Raw genomic sequence first — 25963 nt, forward strand, 5'->3', positions numbered from 1 at the left:
TTTTCAGACCAGGATTCGGTCCTTTAGAACCTTCGCCTAGTGCTGAACAAACGTCCTGGCCTTTTCTTTCTAATTGAGTACTTGGTCTGAAAAATGAGACTGCATTAGACCATAAACTCATATAGTGCCAGGCTTATGTTTTAAACTAAGGCATGGACCAGTTACAAATATTGGGAAATCGTCTGTTGACAAGGGAAAAGGCCAGTATCGTGGAGTTAAATTAATTGGAATTCTTTCCAGAAAGAGGCAGAAAGACTAAAATGGTTCAAAACCAAATTTGCCTAATAATTAAAGTTCCTTTTTTTTAATAATCTTATCTCATCTGACTTTATTTGTTTTAATTAAAATTTTTTTTCCATTATGGTTGGTTTACAGTGTTCTGTCAGTTTTCTACTGTGCATCAGGGTGACCCAGTCACACAAACACGTGTACCTTCCTTTTTCTCACATCCTGGCTGAGCAGTATTCCATTGTATATATACACCACATCTTCTTAATCCATTCATCTGTTGATGGACAGTTAGGTTGTTTCCATGTCTTGGCTCTTGTGAATAGTGCTGCGATGAATATATGGGTGCATGTGTCTTTTTCAAGGAAAGTTTTGTCCGGATATATGCCCAAGAGTGGGACTGCTGGGTCATGTGGTAGTTGTATATACAGTTTTCTAAGGTACTTCCATACGTAATAATAATTAAAGTTCTTTATGGTATTTAAGATACTAATCTGTGTTGATCCATGTTCAGATGTTGGGTTTTTCATTTGTGCTGTGTTTCTAGATATACATTTTTAGTGGTTTCTCCCTCCATGTCAAGAATAATGGGCATTCTCCATTCACAAAGAAGCATGTTGAGAATGCTCAGTAATGGGATCAAACCCCTTTACCACCTGAAGATAAGTGTGTGTAAGAGCCAAGTAATCAATTAGTGTGGGTTTTGAATTTGTTGGTTCTTAATATTATTAGTGGCTTTAAAAGTGAATATGTTTTGATGAGAAATGTTGAAGTGCTGCCTGAAGGTGCACTAGGCTTCCTGATTTCAAAGTGCACAGTAGGGTACCAGTAGATGCCAGTGATGGAAATAAAGGTAGATTTTGGTTCAGTGAGACAAATAGTGTTAACATAAGACGTTTAAATTCCTGTGATCAGGTTTTTCCTTTTTCTGTCATTTACCCACATTTGATTATTTGTATTTTTAGGCCCTTTATGCTTGCCTGTTAAGGTATTATCTCATTTTTGGGGTAGAATTTTGTCTTCAGCTTTTGAGTGGAGTAGTAGCATGGTTTGGTGCATAGGGATCATTCTGACAACAGGCAGTGTTACCTCCAGGAGTGCCTCTACTGTAGCTTCTATTCCAAAGGGCTCAGTTGATAGAACATACTCTTAATTTTTCCTGGGTTTTTCCATTTGCAAACTCTTTCTTTTTTTTTTTTTTTTTGTCTTTTTGCCATTTCTTAGGCCGCTGCCGCTGCATATGGAGGTTCCCAGGCTAGGGGTCGAATCGGAGCTGTAGCTGCCGGCCTACGCCAGAGCTACAGCCACGTCAGATCCGAGCTGTGTCTGCGACCTACACCACAGCTCACGGCAACACCAGATCATTAACCCACTGAGCAAGGGCAGGGACTGAACCCGCAACCTCATGGTTCCTAGGCGGATTCGTTAACCACTGTGCCACGATGGGAACTCCTGAAAACTCTTTCTTATTCATCCATCCAATTACACGTGAAAAAACTCTTTGCATCTAAAAGTGCTGTCAGCTGCGAACGTGGCCCCTTCAAGCAGGTCTAAGACTCGTGTGGATAGAACAGCCTGGTAGGTAGAGAATGTAAATTATTACAGTCCCAAGTGGTAAGGACTGAGATAAAATCATTTGATGGAAAATTTTATTGTGAACTTTTAAATTCTTTTTATCTACGAAGTGTTAATACATACGAGTATGCGTTAAGCCTGGATCTGTGTGAGCAGTCGCGCACAGAGTATATATATATATATACACACATGCAAACGCATCCATATACACACACACGTACAAAACAAGAATGAAAAGGTCCTTTTTTTTTTTTTGCCCCTTTTGAAGATTAGTAGACAAGTTTGAAAATTTATAGGTAAAATGGCTTAGGCTTAATCAAGAGTTAATTGAGACCAGGTTTCTGAGCATGAAGGAAGGACGTATTTTATGTTTTCGAGACAAAGGTATCCATACATCTTTGGAGATAGTTATCAATACAGCACCGTAGTTTTTGAAATGTGTCTTTGGAGATACGGGGTACAGACAACTTGCCATTTTTGTGTTCACCAGTTGAAGCAAATATGAAATCCAGGCATATGATTTGGTAAACAAAGGTAATGGAGAAAGGAAAGATTGTATTCCACTAGTCGTCCAGAGAGCCTGTTTTAGTCTAGAGCTTAACCCCTCCTTTGTGCTGACTGACCTTTGCCTGCAGCTGTTTTGTTGTTGTGACAGAAGGTGTCTGTAAGCCTGTCTCTGCGTTTCTGCCAGGAAAGTGCCCTCCCAGCCTTTCTGCTGAGGTCACCTGTCTGTGTAATATTTGCTGACCTCACTTGTGTAGTTCCTAAAACTTGGAAGGGGGTTCTCGTTTGGATGCCTTCCTCCCCGCCCCCCCCCCCAACCAGGGATTGAACCCACACCACTCCAGGAACCAGAGCCAAAGTAGTTATAATGCCAGATCCTTAACCCACTGAGCCACCAGGAACTCTTTGTACTTATTTTTGCTCTCCCTCTTTTTTTTTGTCTTTTCTTAGGGCCGCATCTGTGACATAATGGAGGATTTTTAAAAGCATATATGTAGTAATTTCATCATTCTGACACAAATTTTAATTTTTCTGGCTCCTTTCCAGTCTCTGCTTATCTATGAATTTGTTTTATTTTTTTATTTTATGTATTTATTTATTTGTTTTTTGGTCTCTTTGCCTTTTAGGGCCGCACCCCTGGCATATGGGGGTTCCTAGGTTAGGGGTCCAGTTGGAGCTGTAGCCACCGGCCTACGCCACAGGCACAGCCTCACAGCATCCAAGCCACGTCTGCAACCTACACCACAGCCATGCCAGGTCCTTAACACACTGAGCGAGGCCAGGGATCCAACCCACATCCTCATGGGTCCTAGTCAGGTTTGCTAACCAGTGAGCCATGACGGGAAGTCCTGAATTTACTCTACATGGTCGGAATCATGTCTGTTTGTCTGTTTAACATAAATTCTCATTATCATAATGTCTTCATTGTAATTTCAGTTGCTACATAATAGCTCATTTGCTACTTATAAAACTTTTTTTTTTAAGGTATTGACATGTTTCTTTTCTAGCTTGTTCTTATTACCATGCTCCTATAATTATTAGAAAGATTTATGCAGATGTTAATGTTATTTTCTTCACATATTATTTTTGCCCTTATATAATCCCTCAAGAGTATGGATGTGATACAGACGTATATATATGCATAGAGAATATAGCGATACGTATGTGTTTATATATATATGTATGTATGGAGAGTACAAGCAGTTTTTAAAAAGACAATACAATGAAAATTGCTGCATTATTCAGAATAAACAATAAGAAAGCCCAGAATTATACTGGATAGTTGCTAATTCAGCTTTTTAGGGTTTGCTTTTTCTCCCTAACAGGGCACATTGTTAGTGTGATTTTATTTTTAATGACTGTTTTTACATTTCACATTTGTACGTGGAAGTAAGAAAAACTACATGAGATAATGGGGCTTATTTGATATTCCAGAGATTTATGTTAAAAACCATTCTTTTCCTCTTAAATAATAAACCTCTGTGAACCTCAAGCTGGGTATGGAATCTGTATTAGTGCAGTAATATTTTAAATAGTTAAGCATTTATTCTTACAGTCTTATTTGTGATAGTTACCGGGATGTGGGTAGCATAACGCATAGAACATATCGAAGTTTGCTGTGGGGCGGGAATTCGGACATAACAGACGTCGGATTTGTGGCTTGTCACACGTTGAAATACACTGAACAGCGCTTGACTTCACAGCTCACATTTAGAGCTTTAAAAAGAGCGAGTCTCTTTCTCCGTGTGTGTATGCATGGTGATGTAACCATGGTTGTGTCTATTTCTAAATCATAGTTCCTCCTGTGTTTGTAAATTTTGAAATTCCATCATTATGCTTTTACTGTTGTTGCCCGAATCCTTCAGGATTCTATTTGTAGTATTTGGACCCAGAGTTCGGCATTATGATGGTGTTTTAGTATTTTTAGAGCACTCTAAGATTTTTTCTCTGCATGAGGTGAATTGGCTGTGACATCCTCTTGGTGAGGGTTTTAGTTTCCATCTGCCGTCTTTATGCCTCTGAGTGTTCCCTGACGCCCCCTCTTCCCTTGCAGTCACCTTTGCAAATCTGCCCATTCCAGGTCAGCTCTGAGTGTCACTGGAGACCCTTCTTGGAGGCCTTCAGCACTGTTTGGAGCCTGGGCGGTGGAGAAACCTTTCATTTCTAGTAGCTACTGAAGAGAAAGAAAAAGAATAGCATGAGAAATAAATCAGATCTTTAAAAATACCTGCTTTTAATGTGAGTCTTTTTTTTGCTGTTGTTAGAAATTGTGGTCACAGTGTTTATTTATTTTTCTGCTGTGGCAACTGTTTCTTCAGGAATTGCCCAGAGTTCTCCTCCTCCACCAGCTGGCCCAGCAGGAAGGCGCGTGGACCATTCTGCCGCTGTTACCGCAGTACGTTTAACCCAGATGTGGGCATGGTGGGCATCTCTGCCTGACGCTCGTAGGCACCCTGATTTCTTAGAGGGCGTTTCCACCCCAGAGTCAGGACGCAAAGTCGGATTGGACTCTCTTTGTTGTGATTACTACCTTAATCAGATTTCCTGGTGATTGATTCTTAATCATGAATAGATTTTGCTTTTGTATTTTGTATTTTTGTTTTTTTGCTTTTTAGGGCCATCCCCGAGGTGTATGGAAGTTCCCAGGCTAGGGGTTGAATTGGAGCTGGAGCTGCCAGCCTGCACCACAGCCACAGCAACACCAGATCCGAGTCGCATCTGCAACTGACACCACAGCTCACAGTAATGCCGGATCCTTCACCCACTGAGCAAAGCCAGGGATTGAACCCGCATCTTCATAGATACTGGGCGGGTTTGTTTCTGCTGAGCCACAATGGGAATGAATCTAGCCTTTATTTTTAAATATGTTTGTTTTTCAAAAGATAATAACGTCAGTAGAGTTGATACTTTATTCTCTTCGGAATTGGGCTTTCTCATGGAAAGAATTAACTTGAAGAACTCTAGCTGTTTTCATAAACCATATGTATTTGGCTTTCCTATAAGCTGAAACTATACCTGGAAGAAAAATATGGGGGGCAGAAAAATCCAGATTTCTTGCCATTTGAATGTCCTTCATCCATTTCCTGCTTATCAGTTTTAAGCTTTATTATGAAGTCACTTTATAGAAGTGATTGCTGTAACCTATTTCTTTTTGTCAGCTTTTCTGTGACGTATAGCAGAAATTCATCATGGATTTTCTTCTGTGACGAAGAGACAAGAATACAAATGCCACAGCTTTTGGAAACACTCAGAAGCTATGACCCATCAAAGGTGAATACAGTTTCAATACGAGTCTTTCTCTTTTGGAGAAAATGCTTAAAAGAAGTTAAATTTTGATACAGAGATTTTTCAGCTTAATAAAAACAATTTAAAATTAAGAATGAAATTGTTGAATATCTGGAAGCAATATTAAATAATTCTCTTTGAGATTTGGAGCTTTCAGATGGATGGAAGTTATAATGAGTTATTTTAAAATAAAATCTGGGAGGAGTTCCTGTTGTGGCTCAGTGGAATCGAATCTGACTAGTAACCATGAGGATGCAGGTTCGATCCCTGGCCTCACTCAGTGGGTTAAGGACCCGGCACTTCTGTGAGCTGTGGTGTCGGTTGCAGGCGTGGCTTGGATCTGCATTGCTGTGGCTTTGGCGTAGGCCAGCAGCTACAGCTCCGATTTGACCCCTAGCCTGGGAACCTCCGTATTCTGTGGGTGCATCCCTAAAAAGACAAAAAAAAAAGTAAAATATAATGTTTATTGTGTTAGCAATTTTAGAGAAATAAACTATAGTCTAGAATTAAGAAATAAGCTTAAATTAATTCTTTTGATCAACAATGACCATATATTATTTTAGATAGGAAGTGGTTTTTTTTTTTTTTTAATGGCTGCACCTGCGGCGCATGGAAGTTCCCTGGCCACGGGTGGAATCGGAGCTGTAGCTGCCTGCCTGTGCCACAGCCACAGCAGCACCACATACAAGCTGCATCTGTGACCTACACTGCAGCTTGAGGCAACTTGGGATCCTTAACCCACTGAGCAGTGCCAGGGATTGAACCCTCATCCTTGGGGACACTATGTCAGGTTCTTAACCTGCTGAGCCACAATGGGAACTCCTAGGAAATGTTTTTTGAGTACCAGCTGTGCATCAAGCACTGTGATAGCAGGGGCTAGGACAGATAGGCAAGGCTCCTCAGTGCCCGGATGGTGCAGAGTAGCAGGGAGGGGATGGACCAGTAAAGATGCAGTTACAGTTAAAGGTGAGACATCTGTTACTCAGGGAAGCACCCACCGAGGGCTGTTAGAATAGCGTAACATAGCAGGGCCGCGCACCTAATCTGGGAGGCTCATGACGGCCCTGTGCAAGCAGGTAACAGGAGAGAATGCGCTGAGTAGAGGGAACAGTATTTGAGAAGATCTGGACGTGGGCCTGGATGTCATTTTGTGTGAGAAGTTCATTGCTACTTGCATCTTTTTTTTTTTTTGTCTTTTTGCCTTTTCTAGGGCTGCTCCCACGGCATATGGAGGTTCCCAGGCTAGGGGTCGAATCGGAGCTGTAGCCATCAGCCTACGCCAGAGCCACAGCAACGCGGGATCCGAGCCGCGTCTGCAACCTACACCACAGCTCACGGCAATGCCGGATCCTTAACCCACTGAGCAAGGGCAGGGATCGAACCTGCAACCTCATGGTTCCTAGTCGGATTCGTTAACCACTGCGCCACGACGGGAACTCCAGCTACTTGCATCTTTTTAAATTTTATTTTGTGCAGATCTGAGCTGCAGTGGCCCTTGTTTACCCCCAAGTTCTTAGCACTGGGCAGTGTTTAGCACACAGTAGGTGGTCAGTGAATATGCGTGAATGACTGAGTAACTCTGATGTCAGCTGTCCTGCTGGGCTCCATTCAGTGTCTCTGGAGGTTTGTCAAGAGTAACTCAGGCTGTTCAGTTTCTGGGAGAAGCCCAGGTTACACCCGGATCTCTTGATGGAATTCTTCAAACTCCGACTACGCAGAACCCGGCCCTTTCTGGTATCACTGGACACCGGCCCAGCCCCTATTCTGATGCCCTCTCTAGAAGTGGGTCAGGTTTAATGAGGGCGTGGTAAAGGAACAGTGGCTTCTGGGTGCCTCTGTGCCTTGTGGATGCTGCTGCTCCACGCTGGGCGACAGAGATCGTTCGGTTGATTTCTCAAATGCTGGCATGTTCGTTACTGTAATAAAACTGCTGGTTTTGATGTTTTTTAAAAGCTGGAAGGACCTATCATGATGTGTCTTCTTGCTTTTGATTTCTGGGAAAGCACAGATGTAACTGAAAGAGAAGGTTATTAGGTTAAAAAAATAATTCCTTTGGAGGAGAGAAGAATTACGAATGTGTCTTGGTCTTTTCCGATGATGCTGGGCAGCATCTGTGTACTTTGTGCCATGTTTTATGTAAGATGTTTGTTAGGCTTTTATGTTTTCCTTCGACTTGAGAAAAACTCCCAAATCTTTTCTAGGATGTAGGAGTTTTAGTCTTTTCAACTAGTGTTCGTTTCACCTGGAGGTTATTTTTCCATTAGCCAAAGCTCTAATTCTGTACAGAAGATGGTGAGTCACTGTACTTTCTAATGAAAATTGGGATGATAAATTTAAAAGTTCAAGGCAAGTTCATGAAAAGCAAGTACAGAACAGCAGAGGTAAAGTAAGATGTTTTCTTCTTTTGTGAGCTCTGCTGTTTGAAAAAAAAAAAAAACTGGGGTGCTTTATTTCTTTTGAAACTAGCAGTAGGGAATAAAAACGACATTGTGCTGAAGTTAGTGCAAACCAGTGTGTTTTTTCCCCTGACCATATGAAATTTTAGAAAAATATGCGACAAACCGAGCTTTGATATTGACACAAATAAACTATATTAAAATAGTAATTAAAATAGTAATTATACAGTGTGTTAGAGTACCAGTTATTTTGATTCTGACATTGTTTCCCTTAAAATCTTTCTATCCTTACTCATGCAAATTTATGCCTTTGTACAACATTTTAAATGAAAAACTTTAACCTTTATTAAACTAACGAATCTTTGTTAAATTGCCTTTCTGGGTGATAAAGTTTTGTATTTTCTTGAAGTCTCTTTTATCTCCACCATATGCTTTTAATATGTGTGCATTTGCTGAAGTTTCTTGATTTTTTTATTTTTAATAGAGGTGAAACATGAGTGCTGGCATTGAATAATTCTGAGATACTAGTAGAACACTGAATTACTCTTTCACAGTTTGTCTTGATTATAATTATCTTTATTAAGAAGCCATTAAGAAAATCATTAAGAAAGATGGAGGAATGCCTTTTCTCAGAATTGGGATCATTTTCTCTCTTAGTTTACGGTGTAACCCCTGACGAAAACATTGAAGACCCATCTTACATATCAGATAATAGCAAAACACTGCTGTTAGTTGTTAAAACATAAAAACATGTTCTGCATAAATATATATTTGGAGTGAGAAAAAGTAGTGAGATGAGTGAGAAAGTGCTGAAGTACACTGAAGTGTTTCCTTTCTGTAAACACACTGTGTTTCCATGGTGTATTAAGTGTGGTCTTTTTCATTTGATGTTAATGTTTATTTAACGGTTGCTGTTCCTATAATGGTTAATGTTTAGTAGTTTGATTTTTTTAAGATGTTGAGTTTTCATCTCTAGCTGAGGCTCCTTGCCTCATGGTCACTTCTCTTGCTCGGTGATGACATAATGCAGCCGCAAAGTATCAAGAAGAAAGCCTGTGCAACCATGAGCCCAGATGCAGTTACGTGACTGGCTGTCACGTCTGTTCATTTATGACTTGCTGCTGAATTGACCCAAACTAAGACCCTGGGAGGAATTTGGGACACACCACAGCCACAAGCCGAAGAGGGCTCTTAGGAGATTGTACTGTATCCTTCCTGCTTTTATTTTCTGATGAGGAAGAGGGAGTGAGGTGGTGATGGTTGGATAAGAGAGAAAATATACAAAACTTCTGAAATCAGGGTATTTGATTTAAATTATATGCTGATATTTCTTTAATAGTTGCCTTTGAGAGCTCTCCTGGGCTTCCTGCATCATTTAACACAAAACTTGGAGTACCTGCGACATGTTAGGTGTCCTGGGGAAACAGCAGGGGGCACAATGGAGCAGCATCCCTGCTTACAACGAGGGGACATTCTTGTTGCAGGGGAGATAGGCAGTGAAATAATGTGAAATAATTCATGTGAAATAATGTGTCAGATGGTATAAATGCTGTGGAGAAAAAGAGCAGAAGAGGGATAAAGGATAGACGGGGGGTGGGCTGGGTATTCAGATGGTATTCTAGACAGGGTATTCAGGAAACCCCTCCCAGATCAGGTCCCATTGGAGCCGCACACAGAAGAGCCGGGGGACTGAGCACATGCTCCCCACACCCGAGTCAAACAGCTGACTTGCCTCACAGGAGCCTCAAACTCAACATGTTCAAAACTGAACTCCAGGTGGCCCTTGTACCCTCTTCCATCTTCAGTCTCCCTCATCTCAGAAATGGCATCACCATCTGTCCAGTTGCTCATATCACAGAAACCTGGGGCTGCTGATTGATTCTTCGTTCCCCATTCAGTCAAGTCTCCCTCCAGAATGCATCCCTCATCCATCTTCTTTGCACATTGACTACCGCTCTGGTCCAGGCTTCCAGCATCTCTTTCCTTGACCATGATTAGAGCATCCTGGTAGCTCTCTTGGTTTCTACTCTTGCCCTCCCAATAATCCAACATCTCTGTAATTCACATCATCTCGCTGACCTCCTGAGAAAGTTCCTGTGGTTTCCCATCTAAGATAGTTTCACTTGGTGTAGCACTCCAGCTCTGCAGTAAATTTCTAACACTGTAAAGATGCCCCATCCTTTAACTTCTCTTGTTTTTGTTGCAAAGTTACCTGTATGTCTTGTTTTTGCTCCTTTGAAAGAACTATGTACACCCCTTCCCCAAAACCACTTTTAAGATTTTCTCTATTTTTGATTTTTCAACCAACTTATGCCTATGTATGGTTACTTTGTATTTGTCTTTTTTTTTTTTTGGCCGTACCTGTGGCATGTGGAAGTTCTTGAGCCAGGGATCGAACCTGTGCCACAGCAGCAAGCTGGACCACTGTAGTGACAATGCCGAATCCTTAATCTGCTGCACCACAAGGGAACTCCCTCTTTGTATTTGTCTTGATTAGAGTTTATAGAGCTTCTTGAATCTATGGCTTGATGACTTTTGTCAATTTTTTTTTTCTTTAGGGCCACACCCATAGCATATGGAGCTTCCTGAGCCAGGGATTGAATTCAAGCCACAGTTGCAAGCTGTGCTGCAGCCTTGTCAATGCCTGATCCTTGAATCCACTGTGCCAGGCTGAGAGTTAGAGCCCAGCTTCCACAGTGACCTGAGCTGCTGCAGTTAGATTTTTTTTTTTTTGTCTTTTTGCTATTTCTTGGGCCGCTCCCATGGCATATGGAGGTTCCCAGGCTAGGGGTCCAGTCGGAGCTGTAGCCACCAGCCTACGCCAGAGCCACAGCAACGTGGGATCCGAGCCGTGTCTGCAACCTACACCACAGCTCACGGCAACGCTGGATCGTTAACCCACTGAGCAAGGGCAGGGACCGAACCCGAAACCTCATGGTTCCTAGTCGGATCCGTTAACCACTGCGCCACGACGGGAACTCCTGCAGTTAGATTTTTAACCCACTGCCCCATGGTGGGAACTCCCTTTTGTCAGTTTTTGAGAAGATTGCAAGCTGCTATTTCCTCAAATATTGATTGATTTCTATTGCTTCTCTTTGTGTTCTCTCTTATTTTTGAATATCATGAATTTTAGAACTTTCACTGTATCCTATGTTGCTCTTAAGCCCTTTTCTGCATGTTTATCTTTGTTTTCTTTCTTGTGCATCAATATGGATATTTTTACTGACTTAGCTTCCAGGTCTCTAATTCTCTCTTCTATTCCGTCTAATATGCCTTGTATTTCCTAACTTCAGTTATTGCATTATTCAGCTTTAGAGTTTCCATTTGACTTGTTTATAGATTTTAGTTCTTTGGTAAAAGTCTTCATCTTTTCATCGACTTTCTTAAACATGCTAATTATAGTTATGTGTTTTTTGTTTTGTTTTGTCTTTTTGCCTTTTCTGGGGCTGCTCCAATGGCATATGGAGGTTCCCAGGCTAGGGGTCGAATCAGAGCTGTAGCCACCAGCCTATCCCAGAGCCACAGCAATGCAGGATCCGAGCCGCGTCTGCAACCTACACCACAGCTCACGGCAACGCCGGATTGTTAACCCACTGAGCAAGGGCAGGGATCAAACCCACAACCTCATGGTTCCTAGTCGGATTCGTTAACCACTGAGCCACGACGGGAACTCCTATAGCTATGTTTTAAATTGCAAAATCTGATTTATCCGTGAATCTCTATTTCTCATTTTTCTCTCTTTTGGCCTGGTCTTGTTTCTTGGCTTGCCCGATAACTTTTCACTAAATGTCAGGTTTTTTTTGTTTTTTTTTTTTTCCCCCACTGTACAACAAGGGGGTCAGGTTATCCTTACATGTATACATTACAGTTACATTTTCCCCCCATTTGTCAGGTATTTTATATGAAAAATTAAAGAGGCTGCGGATGATATCTCTTCACACAGGAGAGTTTAATATTCTCTTCTGGGTTGTAGACCTTGTTTGGGCAGGTCTATTTATAGACCACCCTTGCTTCCAGCCCTCTTTCCCCTGGCAGACCCTGCACTCCAGCCTTGGGCTCCCAGCACTACTGCTGAAGTCTCTGCTCAGATTTTAGCCCCTCCACTGCTGTTTTCTCCTTGGCTCTTGGTTTTTGTGCAGCCTAGGAGTTGAAGGGAAACTGCAGGCGGAATGTTGCAGGCTTATGTCTCTGGGATCCCCGTACATCTCTCCCCTCTTGGCAGCCTCCAGCTCCAGCCTCTGCCTCTGCAGTACAGCCGGACTGCAGGAGTCCCCAGCTGGGCGCTCTGTTGTGTGCTGTCCTCTCCTCTGGGAACCAGCAGTTCCTTGAGGGTGACAGGGACGGACTGTGGGATTCCCATGGGGGGCTCCCCTTCCCTCTGGGATGTTAGCCTCCATCTGCTGTTTGTCTTCGTTGTTTTCTGATGCCCTGAGTCATTTGCTCTAAGAATTTCCCGTTTCTTATACTTGTTCTCGGGAGAGCAGGGCTGACCCAGGCTGTTTTGTTGTGACGTCTGAGCTCGGGGTGATCTCCTGCCGTGCTCTTTGGTCCTGGGTGTCCCATCCCCAGGATGTTCCGGCCACGCTGGACTTAGTTTTTCACTGCATGTATCAAGACTTTTTCCATCTCATGGACTTTGTATCCACTTCCCCATCCGCTCTTGCTCAGATTTGTGCTTAGCTGGCTGCTTGATGTCGTTCCATCTCAGTTCACCTGTTCCCTTGTAAGAGGTTTCCGTCTCTCTCTGGGGGGTTCCCCTTGCTCTCTGTTACCTGTATCCTGGCACACTGCACTCATATTCTGAACTTACCGTATTTCCCTGCTTACTCCCCATCTCCCCACTGTTGTGTAAGCTATGTTCCCGCCTGGTGTAGGATAAAGTTCAGTGTTAATTGTTAACAAATAATAATAAATGAATAAATGGATGAATAAATGAATAAAATAGGCTCTGATTCTGGAAGGAATTTTCCAAATTCTTTTTTGCAAACTCAGTGGGATATAAAGGAGCACTTTTTTTTACATTAATAGTATTTGATATGAAATAGTCTGTAAAATACCCCTTTGATATACTAATAGCAGAATGATGACTCACATTTGGTTCCTCCTGTTGATCTGATCTTAAAAGTACTTCCTTCATAGACAAAGATTATGCTGTATTAACCTACGAGTATTAGACTTTTGTTAAAATTCTCTAAAAATATGTAGTGGAATTCCTGTCATGGCTCAGTGGTGAATGAACCTGACTAGTATCCATGACAACGTGGGTTTGATCCCTGGCTTCTCTTGGTGGGTTAAGGATCTCGCGTTGCTGTGAGCCGTGGTGTAGGTCACAGACGCAGCTCGGGTCCTGTGTTGCTGCGGCTGTGGTGTAGGCCAGAGGCTACAGCTCTGATTCGACCCCTAGGTTGGGAACTTCCGTATGCCATGGGCATGGGCCAAAAAAGACAAAAGACAAAAAAAAATTCTTTAAAAATACATAATTTGTTCTTATTCTCCATCACCCAGAATATTTAACTAAAACTGATGATACTAATTTGTTTTTGGTCTTGCATGAAATGGCTTTTTAAAATGTTTTCCTATCTTTATTTGACAGGAGTGGTTTTTAGGAAAAGCGTTACATGATGAAGAATCTACAATAATTCACCATTATGCCTTTTCCGAAAATCCTACAGTTTTTAAATATCCAGACTTTGCTGCTGGCTGGGCCCTTAGCATGCCACTTGTAAACAAGTAAGAGCTGCTTAGACTTTCTTGTCGTCTCATTCTTTTATTTTGCCAAGTCTTTAAAAAAAAATTATTGTATCGAAGTGTAGTTGATGCACAGTGTGTAATTGCCGAGTCTTACAGTTGATGGATCTGCGTGAGTTTTTCGGCAGAGGCGGTGGTGGGGGTGGAGGAGACCTGCTCAGGAGCCGGACACCTGAGGCTCCGTCACTTACTCGTCCCCTCACTGGTCAGCTGCTCTGTCCCTCCTCTTACTCACCTGCAAAAATAAGGCGACTGACAAGAGTGTGAGATGAATGCCCGAGGGTGCCCGGAGGGTCCCACACCCAGAGGTGTGATCATTGTTGTTCACGGACCTGGACCCCGGGAGCTCTAGGCGTGGCGTCTTCAGTACGAAGATGAATGGGCGGCACGCCTGGGGCTGGGGCCATGGCCAGCTCTGGGCGTGGGCATCTGTACGCACCGTGGAATCGTGGAGCAGCTGCCAGAGGCACTGTACACGGTCATAGCTGGAAGTCTGTGCGATCATCACACTCATGCCTTTTTAATTGTAAAAGGGGAAGATAAATTGTCATTCGGGAGAAATAAGGTTGTTGACAGCCCTTTCTTCCTCTGAGTAATTCAGGCTGTTACGTTTTTTTGTTCTTCAGAGAGTGGAAAGTGGATAACACAGTTGTAGTTTTTATATCTGCATATTTTTTAACTTACTGTTATTTCTTACAGTAAGTGTCCTGTGTCTCTAAGGTCCGGAGTCCTGAAAAGCTTTTTGGCCCCTTGTAGATACATAAGGTAGCAGACGCCCTGTTAATGTGGCTGTCCAGTACTTCTTGTCTACTCCCTTGGCCTTCAAAAGTTCCTTACAGTTTCATATTCTCCTTCCCAGTGTAGAATCCAGAAGATGATGATGAAAACCACAAAACCCCCTGTTGTCTTGCCCTTCTAGCTGTCAGGGAACAGCTCTGTGATGCCGGAGCCATCAGACAGATGCACTGTGGGAAATTCTTTCCGGGCTGAGTTATATGGGGAAGGAGACAATGCATGTGGATCTGTTTGGCTGAGGAGGTTGTGACAGAGGAGGGTCACTTGGGGGGCTGGTGGCTAAGACAGAGTCTTCCTGATGGTGGCAGAGGCCACAGCTCCTGGACCATCCATTTCTGAATCTGGGGGATTGTTCTTGGGATCTCAGTCTAGAGTCTTTATTATTGAGCCTTTCTAGTAATTTTATGAGCCATCTAATACGCTTCGTGCTTAAATTGGCCTGAGTGGTTCTCTTACCACCCAGTAAGAACCTTGACCCTTGGACCCCGTCCTGGGCTGCCGGCAAGGAGACCCTCTTCCAGCCTGTACCCGTGCCTCGGGGACCTGCCCATGCTCCCTGCTCCTTCCTGGGGAGGACAGGGGGGAGGGGAAGCAGGAAGAGGCCACACCCCCCCATCATCCTCTCTGCAGGCAGGAGGGGAACATGTTCGGTCTCAGCAGCCCAGGGTCCTGTTTATTCTCAAAGTGATCAAGCTGGGTTTGCTGCCCCTTGAAGACAGGGAGCCCCTGCTGTGTCCAGCAGCCGTGTGTGTGTGTCGGGTCCCCTCCCTCGTTAGCCTGGGTGCTTCAGAACCCACACGGTGCCACTGGGTGAGGTGCTGCCCCCGGTGCTCGGTGCTTCAGGATCCTCCCCTGGTGGAGGCAGCACCCCTCCGGTCATCCTCCCTCTTGACTGTGCCTCACAGCCTGGAATTGTAACCATGGGCCTGACTTCTCTATGGGAGGCGTCCGTGTGACTGCGGTGTGTCTAACTTGGGGGCTACACGTGCCTCCTAAGTCAGTGTGTCCCCCGATCCCTGGAGAACCAGGCACATCCTGGGAGCGAGGAATGGGTGTGGCCATGGCCTGTCCGGGAGGTCCCATGTGCAGACAGCTGGGGCCCCTCCTGCTCCGCGCCTCTCTTCCTCCAGGAGGCAGGTCCTGGCTGGCTGTCACCTTCCCGGAGGCCTCTCCCTGCCGACCTCAGCTCTTACCCAGTGAGGCGCAGGAAATGGCTGCATCCGTGCTCCCGATCAGCCTCCTTTTTTAACCAGGAGGGGGGGCGCGCTGCCCGCTGGCGTCAAAGCAGGACCTCCTCCAGGGACCCCCGCGCGCGTCTGTGACTTCTGGCCCCACTGCTCACAGGGCGTGGCGGTGATCAGAGTCCCCGCAGGCGCTCTTGGCTCTGGCTCGGGCTCATCTCCAGCCACCTCGTGCTGGCCTTGCCTGACGTGGGGGCCTTTGTGGCGTTGGACTGCAGCTTCTGCACCAGCCAAGATACTGGTGTCTTGAAGGGGGTGTGTCTGTCATGGGTGAACTGGCCTTTGGCAGAGGCAGCCGCACAGCAGGTGTGTGTCCTCGTGGTCGTGCTGAGGGGTCATGGAGGACCTGGGACGGGCACCAGCTGCTCCCTTGCTGGCCAAGCCTCCTGGTATTTCTGCTGAGGATGGGCAGGTATGGAGGGCCTCATGCAGGAGGGTGTGCCGGCACTATGGCTCAGGGACCCGCAGCCAGAAGACTAACCCTTCGCTCCACCCAGAGCGTGGCCGGCACTTCCCTCCGCCCGACGTGATAGAGGAAGGAGGCGTCAGTGAACCTGCGCGTGCGGGGGCCTCTGCTGAGCCATGAACTACAGACTGGGATTCTGGGGCTTCGTTACTGAGCATGGTCTGCTCCGTGCCCTCCTCCCTCTCCCCCACCAGAGAACAGGAAACAAAATTAAGATGCAACCTCTACCATGTGACACATTCAAAATCCTGACGGTTGCCGGCTTCGGTTCATTTTCCCACAAGCAGACAAGGAATCTGCAGATAAACATGACGATGTAATTCAGCCGGGGGGCAGCTGTTTTGTGGCCGAGATAATATATTTATATATATTTTTGTCTTTTTGCCATTTTCTTGGGCTGCTCCCGCAGCATATGGAGGTTCCCAGGCTAGGGGTCAAATCGGAGCTTTGGGCGCCGGCCTATGCCAGAGCCACAGCCATGCGGAATCCAAGCCGAGTCTGCGACCTATACCACAGCTCGCGGCAATGCCGGATCCTTAACCCATTGAGCAAGGCCAGGGATCAAACCCGCAACCTCATGGTTCCTAGTCGGATTCATTAACCACTGAGCCATGATGGGAACTCCAAGATAATATTCTTAAATGGATTTCTAATGAGAAAGTCTTATGTATTCTTCAAGAAATGGGTATTATCCTTAGAACTGAAGGAGGCATAAAGCCCCCACTGGCTCTTCCGCATCGGCCTCTCCGAGTTCCAACGCGCCAACTTCACTTTCTCCTGTTTGGGGACAACGTCAGCGTGCCCGTGGCCACAGTCGCAGAAGGGGACTCAGAGTGGATGAAGGCACTGCTGTTGCTGGCATTGGAAGGGGAGGTCGGTGGTTGGTGCAGGCGTTGGCCACCATGACGGAGGAGTCTGGTTCTCTCACAGGATCATTTCATCCTGAATCAGGGTTGCTTTGTGGTTTGCAGGCAGTAAGGGTGACGGGTTTTTGATTGATGTCCCGCAGTAACGAGCCTCTAGCCATGGAGTGTAAGTGCTTATCCTCTCACTAGTGGGAGCCTGTCCCATTAAAGTTGATAGGGACAACTTCAGACATGTCCCAACCTCTGGACCAGCTGCCGGGGAGTTTCAGTGCCTTGGCTGGGATCAAACCAGTTCTGACCTGGGCTGAATAATTAATCAAATCAGAGCTCGCGGTAGTTCGCTTCGTGGCTCAGCGGTTAACAAACTCAACTAGGATCCATGAGGATGTGGGTTTGCTCCCTGGCCTCACTCAGTGGGTTAAGGATCTGGCGTTGCCGTGAGGTTGCAGGTGCAGCTTGGATCTGGTGTGGCTGTGGCTGTGGTGTAGGCTGATAACTGTAGCTCCCATAAGACCCCTAGGCCTGGAAACTTTGATATAAGCAAAGATCAGAGCTTAGGAAGGAAGAAGGGGCACTCGGTATTGTGGGGTCACCGAGGGCGCCCCCTGCAGGAGTGCAGTTCCCTTGGTTGCCTTCCCTTGACTTTGTGGTCCCCTTAGGAGGTGAGGCAACAATTTGTGGTTTCTTAAGTGTTTCTTCTGCTCACGTTGCCAGAAAGATTGTTAAGCTAAAGACATTTCGTGACATTCACTTTCTTAGACTGTCTCTCACCGAAATGTCTCTGGCCAGCAATCCTGTGTCAGTGAGTGTTGCGGTCACACTGCCCAACATTTCCTGGTGATCTGTCTGTGTGACCTCCTAACCGTAGCGGCACTAAAATAATGCTTATATCTAGAGAAACTGTCATTAATATTCAGTGAGATGAGTTTCCCATGTTGCTGTGGCTCTGAGGTAGGCAGGCAGCTGTAGAGCTCGAATTTGACCCCTAGCCTGGAAACTTCCATATGCTGTGGATGTGGCCCTAAAAAGCAAAAAAAAAAAAAAAAAAAAAAAACCCCAACAAAAAAAAACCCGAAACCTAGGAGACTGAAAAAATACTGATTTTTGTTTCTCTACTGTGCAAACTTCTTTTCTTTTTCCTTGTATTTTTGGCTTCACTTGTGGCATATGGAAGTACCCGGGTCAGGGACTGACCCCAAGGCGTGGCTGTCACCTGTGCCACAGTAGTGGCAACCTGTGCCAGGCCAGGAGGCCAATCTACGCCTCCACTGCAACAAGAGCTGCTGCAGTTGGATTCTTAACTCACTGCGCCCCAGGGGACCTCCTCTTTTCTTTTTCTTTCTCTGTCATTATTTAGTCAAGGATTATCAGGTTTCATGGCTTTTTAAAAAGACTTATTCATTATATCATACTGTGTTTTATGTTATTCTCCAGATGTTGACATGATGACTGCTACATACGCAGCAAGCCTTTGCGTTCATTTCTTGGTCTGCAGATAATTGTGTTCTCACAGTCTTTTGCTCAGGGAAATTAAACTCTTATTTTTATCTTCACGTTTATATTTTTGTTTTCAAACGTTAGTCTCAAGAATGTGCTATTCTGGTTTAACATTTTTCTTTGGTTTTTAAAAGACTCCAATTGTGTCTATTTTCTAGGCTTACCAAGAGGTTAAAGAGTGAGCCTCTGAAATCCGACTTCACGATAGACTTGAAACATGAGGTAGGTCACAGTATGTTTGGTTAAGTCTTTGTGATCAAGAGTTTGTGTCTTTTGGAGTTCCCGTTGTGGCAGCAGGTTAAGGACCCAGTGTAGTCTCTGTGAGGATGTGGGTTCCCTGGCCTCGCTCAGGGGGATCAGGATCCCGTGTTGTTGTGGCTGTGATGTAGGCCGGCAGCTGTAGCTCTGATTTGACCTCTAGCCTGGGAACCTCGATATGCCGAGGGTGTGGCCCTAGAAAGAGGGGGAAAAAAAAAAAAAAAGAGTCCGTGTCTTTTGATGTGAAAGGAGCTGTGTATCCTTTAAAGGTCCCCCCGCCCCCGCCTCGGCCCCGCCCGCCTCCACTCCGTCTGCCTTCTCCCAGCAGGGAAATTGCACAGCTCCGGTGAGTGAGGTCCTTCACTTGTAAGCTCATGCTGCTCACGTTGCTGGAGAAGGACCAGCGAAGCAACTGCATCTGTGATTCTTCATCTTTTGTTTTAAGCTCAGTGGGTGGGTCTGAAGGTGGATTTTAAAAAACCCCCAAAATGTCGTTAAATACCTCTGGTCTAATCTGGTGCTTTGGTTGCCCATGTGCCTTGGTCATGGGTCTGCACTTGGCCCCTGGAGCAGGCCTGAGCCAGTCTGGACCCCTGGCGGTCTGGGGGCCTCTGACCAGCCCTCCTGGAGGCAGGGGCAGGTGTCCTGTCATGAATCCATGAATCTCTGAGTCATCCTCCCAGGTCTCTGTGCCTTTTCATCCACGGGCCCGTCTGGCTGCCTTCCCCGCTGTAGGAATCAGTAGCTTAGATGTCGGGGTCAGTCTTGCCCTGAAACTCAGTCTAGCAGTGCTGGCTGCCTGCCAGCATTGAGCAGAAAGGGCCCGCGCCAGATTTTAACATGGGGGCTATTATAAAATGATGAAATAGCTTATTTGAAGGGGAAAACATGTAAAAAAATCATTCTTTTCCACAAAAGCAGCCAGGGTCTGTCTAGATATTTTTAATGAAAAGACAGTTTGTGTGCAGACACCCACGTTTGGAAATCTCTTAAACATTGACTAACATACGAAAACGTATTCCTAGCCCATGCAAAAGGCTAAAGGCCAGTCAGAATTTCTGTGCGGAGGCCTGTGTGCGTCTCCCCGGTCCCCCTTGGTTCTCAGCAGAGAAAGCAACCTTCTCGAATGCTCTCTCTCCTCTTTGTCTTCTTTTACAACCTAAGTATGTGTCTTCGCATAATGTATTATGCAGTGTTTTATTCTTCTGGACTTGATATAAACAGATTTGTACCATAAATATTGTTCTATTTTTTTTTTCCTTTTTCAGCCAAATCTGCAGTATATGGAAGTTCCCGAGCCAGGGATCAAATCCAAGCCAAGGCAGCTGCAACCTATGCCACAGCTGAGGCAGTGCCAGGTCCCTAACCCACTGTGCCACAGCAGCAACTCCAATATTGTTCCTTTTTTTTGTCTTTTTTTTTGAGGGCCATACCCAAGGCATATGGAGGTTCCCAGGCTAGGGGTCCAGTCAGAGCTATAGCTGCCCGCCTGTGCCACAGCCATGCAGGATGCGAGCTGCATCTGCGACCCGTACCACAGCTCACAGCCGCAGTGGATTCTTAACCCACTGAGCGAGGCCGGGGCTTGAACCCGCAACCTCATGGTCCTAATTGGATGTGTTTTTTTTTTGTCTTTTGTCTTTTTTTGTTGTTGTTTTTGTTGCTATTTCTTGGGCCGCTCCCGAGACATATGCAGGCTCCCAGGCTAGGGGTCCAATCGGAGCTGTAGCCACCAGCCTACGCCAGAGCCACAGCAACGTGGGATCCGAGCCGCGTCTGCAACCTACACCACAGCTCACGGCAACGCCGGATCATTAACCCACTGAGCAAGGGCAGGGACCGAACCCACAACCTCATGGTTCCTAGTCGGGTTCGTTAACCACTGCGCCACGACGGGAACTCCAGGATGTGTTTCTATTGTACCATGACGGGAACTCCTCCAATATTGTTCTAATTCAAAACACATCCATGTTGGTATGTGTGGCTATAGTGACCTTACTGTCACTTTCTGTAATAGTCTCTCATGAGACTGTACCACCGTTTATTCATCCGTTTTCCTGGGAGTGGGCTTGTGGGTTGCTGCTGTTTTTTTTTTACTGTTACAGTCACTGCTTCTATGAGTATTCTTTTTCTTTTTTAAAAATTATGATTGATTTATGATTTTTAAATTATGATTGATTTTTAATTATGATTGATCTGCTAATTTCTGCTGTACAGCACAGTGACCCAGTCATATATCCATATACATTCTTTTTCTCATCCTATCTTCCGTCATGCTCTAAGCCAAGAGATTGGACAGAGTTCCCTGTGCTGCACTGCAGGACCCCATCTCGTCTCCATTCTACCCATAATAGTTTGCATTTACCAACCCCACACTCCCCGTCCATCCCACTCCCTTCCCCCTCCCCCGTCTGTGAGTGTTTGGCGCGTGTAATGATGTCATCTACAAGAGTTTCTCCAGGACAGAAGCTTTAAAGTGGTCTTTTGACTGTGACTCACTTGATTTTATTCTATTTTATTTATTTAGCTGGAAACCGTTCATTTACTCAGTTCTTTTTGTAACTGAAGTACAGAGTTGATTGACAGTGTTTCAGGTGGGCAGCAAAGTGATTGTTTTGTGTATATTAGTTTTCAGTGTCTTTTCCACTGTGGGTTTTTATAAGATACTGAATATCTTTCCCTGTGCTCGATGTGAGCACATTCTTCATTGTGACTCAGTATATTTGTGTGTTGTTATTATGGTTTTTTGTTTGTTTGTTTTTAAAGTGCCACACCCGTGATACATGGACGTTCCCAGGCTAGGGGTCGAATCAGAGCTGCAGCTGCTGGCCACAGCCACAGCCACAGCCACACCAGACCCAAGGCGCGCCTTCGACCCACACCACAGCTCACGGCAATGCCTGACCCCCAGCCTGCTGAGGGAGGCCAGGGATGGAACCCGAGTCTTCAAGGAGACACGTCTAGGCTTGTTACCACCGAGCCACAAAGGGAACTCCTCTGATGTTTTGTTACTGATTTCTAACTTAGTATGACTGGTTTATATAACAGTCATTTGAGATGTTTTTAGGTTTGCTTTGTGGCCCAGTTCATGGTCATTTTTCATAAGTGGAGAAAAGGATATTTATGTTCTAACTTGAGGGATGATGATACTCTCTTGATGTCTGTTAGAGTAAAGAAGGAAGAGGTTTAATCCAGCAGGTTCATCTGTTGTGCTTTTCACACATTTTACTTCCTCCTCCCTCCCTGCCTTCCTCCGCCTGTTGTTTGCTTGATCTTTGAGTGACCGAGGCAGGAATGTGGAATCTTCCACAATAGGGGTGACGTTGTGTCCTTGTGAGAGCGCCAGTGCTTGCTGTTTGTGCTCTGAGCCTGTGTTAAGTAAATGCGCAGGAGCTCAGAATTCTTACATCCTCTTGATGGATTTATCTTTATCACCAGTGATGCTCTTTGCCTTGGCGTTTATTTCATCAATAGGAACACTTCTGTACGAGCTTTCTTTGGGTGTTTGCCTCATAATTGTTTTTCATCCTTTTCTTTCAATCTTTTTTTTTTTTTTGCCTTTTCTAGGGCCACTCCCGAAGCATATGGAGGTTCCCAGGCTAGGGGTCTAATTGGACCTGTTGCTACCAGCCTACGCCAGAGCCACAGCAACACGGGATCTGAGCCACGTCTGCGATCTACACCACAGCTCATGGCAATGCCAGATCCTTAACCCACTGAACAAGGACAGGGATCGAACCTGCCACCTCATGGTTCCTGGTCGGATTTGTTAACCACTGCGCCATGACAGGAACTCCCCCCCCCCCCCCCCCGCCCCCGCCCCAGCCTTTTTTTGTCTTCAATCCTTTTGCGTTGCTGTGTCTTCATGTGTGTCTCTTCAAAGAGGACATGTCTTTTTTCCTCTCCCAGTTTGACAGTTTTTAATCTTTAAACCATATAGTGAATTTACACTTATATTTTTCAAGGTGACTAACACTTTATCGTTTGCCTCCCATTTGTTTTCTTAAAAATTTCCTCGCCTTTAGATTTTTCTTTTTTCCTTTTTATTCTTTTCTCCCCCTCCTTTGCTACTTTGGAAGTTCAATCTTTTTTTTTTTTTTTTTTTTTTTCATTTTAGGTTCACACTCATCACATATGGAAGTTCCTGGGCTAGGGGTCAAATTGGAGCTGTAGCCGCCAGTCTACACCACAGCTCATGGCAGTGCTGGGTCCTTAACCCACTGAGCGAGGCCAGGGATCGAACCTGCTTCCTCATGGATACTGGTCAGGTTGGTTTGCACCGAGCCACAGTGGGAACTCCCTGAAAGTTCAGTCTCGATGTCCATCCCTTAATGGTTATTTTAAATATTTTAACAATGGCTAATTAATCAATATCCTGAACATTCAAGGGCCTGAGAATAATTTAACTCTGATTATCCTTTTCCAAATTTATGCTCTTTTATCTAGTATTTTTGTTCCATTGGCATTTTGTTTGTTTGTTTATTCTCCTTCGCTGCGCCCATGGCACACAGTTCTTAGGTCAGGGATGGAACCTGTGTCACCACAGCCTCCCGAGCTGCTGCGGTGGCGATGCCGGAGCCTTAACCCATGGTGCTGCAGCAGGAACTCTGTTCTGTTTTGAACCCTGCAGCTCAGATGCTGTCACTCCTTTGCAGTTCACATTTGCATTAGCTTAACTCGGTGTTGGCCGGTGTCTGTGCTTACTGTTCCCTCTTCTTTCTCGGGCCTGCCGACAGGGATTGTTTTTATTCTTCCTGAAGGACATACTTCAGAATTCCCTTTTTAGCGAGGTGGCACATTCTCAGTTTTTTCTTTCTTTACTCTATTTCGGCTTTGTTCTAGAGACTTAGTTGCATTGTGCAGGCAGTCCTGGGTCGAGAGCCCTGTTCTCGGGTGGGAGTGCTTCCCGCTGTGTTCGGGCCTCTGTTGCGGCCGTGCTCTGAGGGAGGCAGCAGCACGCTTGTGTGGCTCCTCTGAGGTCATGGGTCGTTTCTCTCTGGCTGCAGTGTCACTGTGGTAGAGAAGCCTAGGTGCAGAATCTTTTCTCTAATCCTGTTTAACATTCTGCAATAGGATTGTTAAACAATTTTAAAAAATTCTCGGCTGTTGTCTCACTGTTTGCTCATCTCCTCTGCTGTCTCCTCCTGGACCTTAGATGCAGTGGAGCTCTGAACTTCTCCCTCTCACAGCTCATCTCTATTTCTTGTTCGGCTACATTTCAAATAACTTGGGGGGGGGGGCTTCATCTTTTAGTTCCCTAGTTTTTATTCACCTGGGTCTAATATGCTGTTACTCTCTGCATTAAAATGTTCATGTTAAGCATTATATTTTCTTTTTCTTTTTTTTTTCCACCTGTGGCATGCGGCTGTTCCCAGCCCAGGGGTCAAACCCAAGCCAGAGCAGTGACAACACTGGATCCCTAACTGCTCGGCCACCAGGGAATTCCCCAGGTATTATGTTTTTCAGTGATTAGATGTTCTGGTCATTTCTTTTTCAAATTATGCTCTCTTGTAAAATCTTTTAGAAAGGTTGCTCATGTTTTTAAGTTTTCTTTATAAAAATACACAAAACAGTAATTTTATGATCCGTGCTTGATAATTCCGATCCCTGGGGTCTTTGGGGCCTGACTGAGCTGTGTCTGCTGGCTCCTGCTCCTCCGCTCGTCTCTCTGTGCTGCTTACTCCTTGGGAGTTTTCTGAGAACTCTTGCTCCTTGGGAACTTGATCGGAGGCAGTCCTGTGAGTCCTGTATTAAGGTGGCGGGTTCCTCAGAAAGGATTTGCACCAGCTTTTGCCTCCTGTTAGGAGGTCGTACTGACTTAGGGCCGCTTTAAATGACCGTGAGCGGTTTCCGGACCACATAGGCGACGAGTCAGGGAGGCCTGACTTTGGCTTCTGGAGATGGCCCTCCCTCCACCTAGCACCAGAGTCCCCGCCTTGTGTGGGGGTTGCTGGTAGACGCCCCACCTGAGGTGGGTCACGGGGGATCGTGGGCTCTGTTCTCCAAATGCAAGTCAGAACCTCGGCGTCCCCAGAGCTCAGCTGCCACCTGCTGGGGAGATGTGCCCTCCGTGCCGTCCTCCCCAGGTCCTCACGTTGACCTTTTTGTCTTCCGAAGCTCCACACTGCTGTGCCAGCTTAGCACATTTAAAATGCTTTTAAAGGTATTTTAGCCAATGTTTTGAGATATTTCCAGCCAGCTCTTCAGGGTGTGTAATTACTCTCCTGCGGGAAACCAGTCATGATGCTGTTTCCTTTTATTTTTCTCGGTGATGATTTAGAATCTCTAAATAGCTTCCGTGAAATTGCTTGTGACAACTTTGGAGTTTTGCAGAGGTCAGAATATGGATTCGTAATTGTTGATGGTTAATAAGAGATTAGATTGCTCTGCCCGGAATGACCGTTTTTGTACATAATAACCCCCGCTGCGGTGGGCAGGTCGATGGCCCTCTAGAAGGGGTGGTCGGCTCTGCCTGGCCCGCTTGCCTCGTCTCCCTGGGGGCGTCGGTCGAGCCTCTGCACTCAGGCCGCTCTCCTGTGTGACAGATCGCGCTCTACGTCTGGGACGGAGGCCGCGGCCCGGCCCTCACCCCGGTGCCTGAGTTCTGTACCGACGGTGGCGACGCCTCCTGTGCGACCACATTCCGTGCCCTCCTGCCGCTTTGTGTAAGTAACAGGAGGACCCGGCCTCCGGGTCGCACACCTTGCACACCAGACACGTCACCGTCTGCCACGTGCCAGCCGAGGATGACCTCCCGGTGATACCAGCCCCGTAAGGTGGGCGCTGTTGGGACCCCCTTTATACAGGAAGACGGGGGCCCTGAGACGCGGGGTGACACGGCCTGTGGCGAGGGCAGTGAGCTTGCGACAGGCACGGCCTCACCCCGGGGCCGTCCTGTGGAGCCGCAGCTCCGTGGACACAGCGCATCCCGAGTCGCTGCTTTTGCTGCAGGCGGAACTCGGAGCTGCTGGAATTCTGTTTCCGAGGAAGGTAGCGTCACATGTTTCCCATTCTTCCAGAGGCTTCTCCTCGAGCCCACCCCCAGTGCCTCTCAGCAGGGGCCCTGCTCTGATCCCATGTGGGACCGTCCCGAGCTCTGAGGAT

General features: G+C 45.9%; 1 protein-coding gene across 2 annotated transcripts in view; it reads left to right on the top strand.

Moving 5' to 3' along the window:
* Positions 1–25963, top strand: part of B3GLCT (beta 3-glucosyltransferase) — a 113001-nt gene that overhangs the window by 45798 nt on the left and 41240 nt on the right. For both annotated transcript variants that reach the window (XR_007131377.1, XM_047755714.1), the window contains exons 5-9: positions 4626–4702; positions 5466–5577; positions 13582–13718; positions 18760–18823; positions 25405–25524. Coding sequence is in view for 1 of the 2 variants with exons in the window: in XM_047755714.1 (XP_047611670.1) it covers positions 4626–4702; positions 5466–5577; positions 13582–13718; positions 18760–18823; positions 25405–25524 (510 nt within the window). In the remaining variant the exon portion in view is untranslated. The remainder of the gene's footprint in view (positions 1–4625; positions 4703–5465; positions 5578–13581; positions 13719–18759; positions 18824–25404; positions 25525–25963) is intronic.

The sequence above is a fragment of the Phacochoerus africanus genome, chromosome 13 (genome assembly GCF_016906955.1).
Source record: "Phacochoerus africanus isolate WHEZ1 chromosome 13, ROS_Pafr_v1, whole genome shotgun sequence".
Lineage (NCBI taxonomy): Eukaryota > Metazoa > Chordata > Mammalia > Artiodactyla > Suidae > Phacochoerus > Phacochoerus africanus.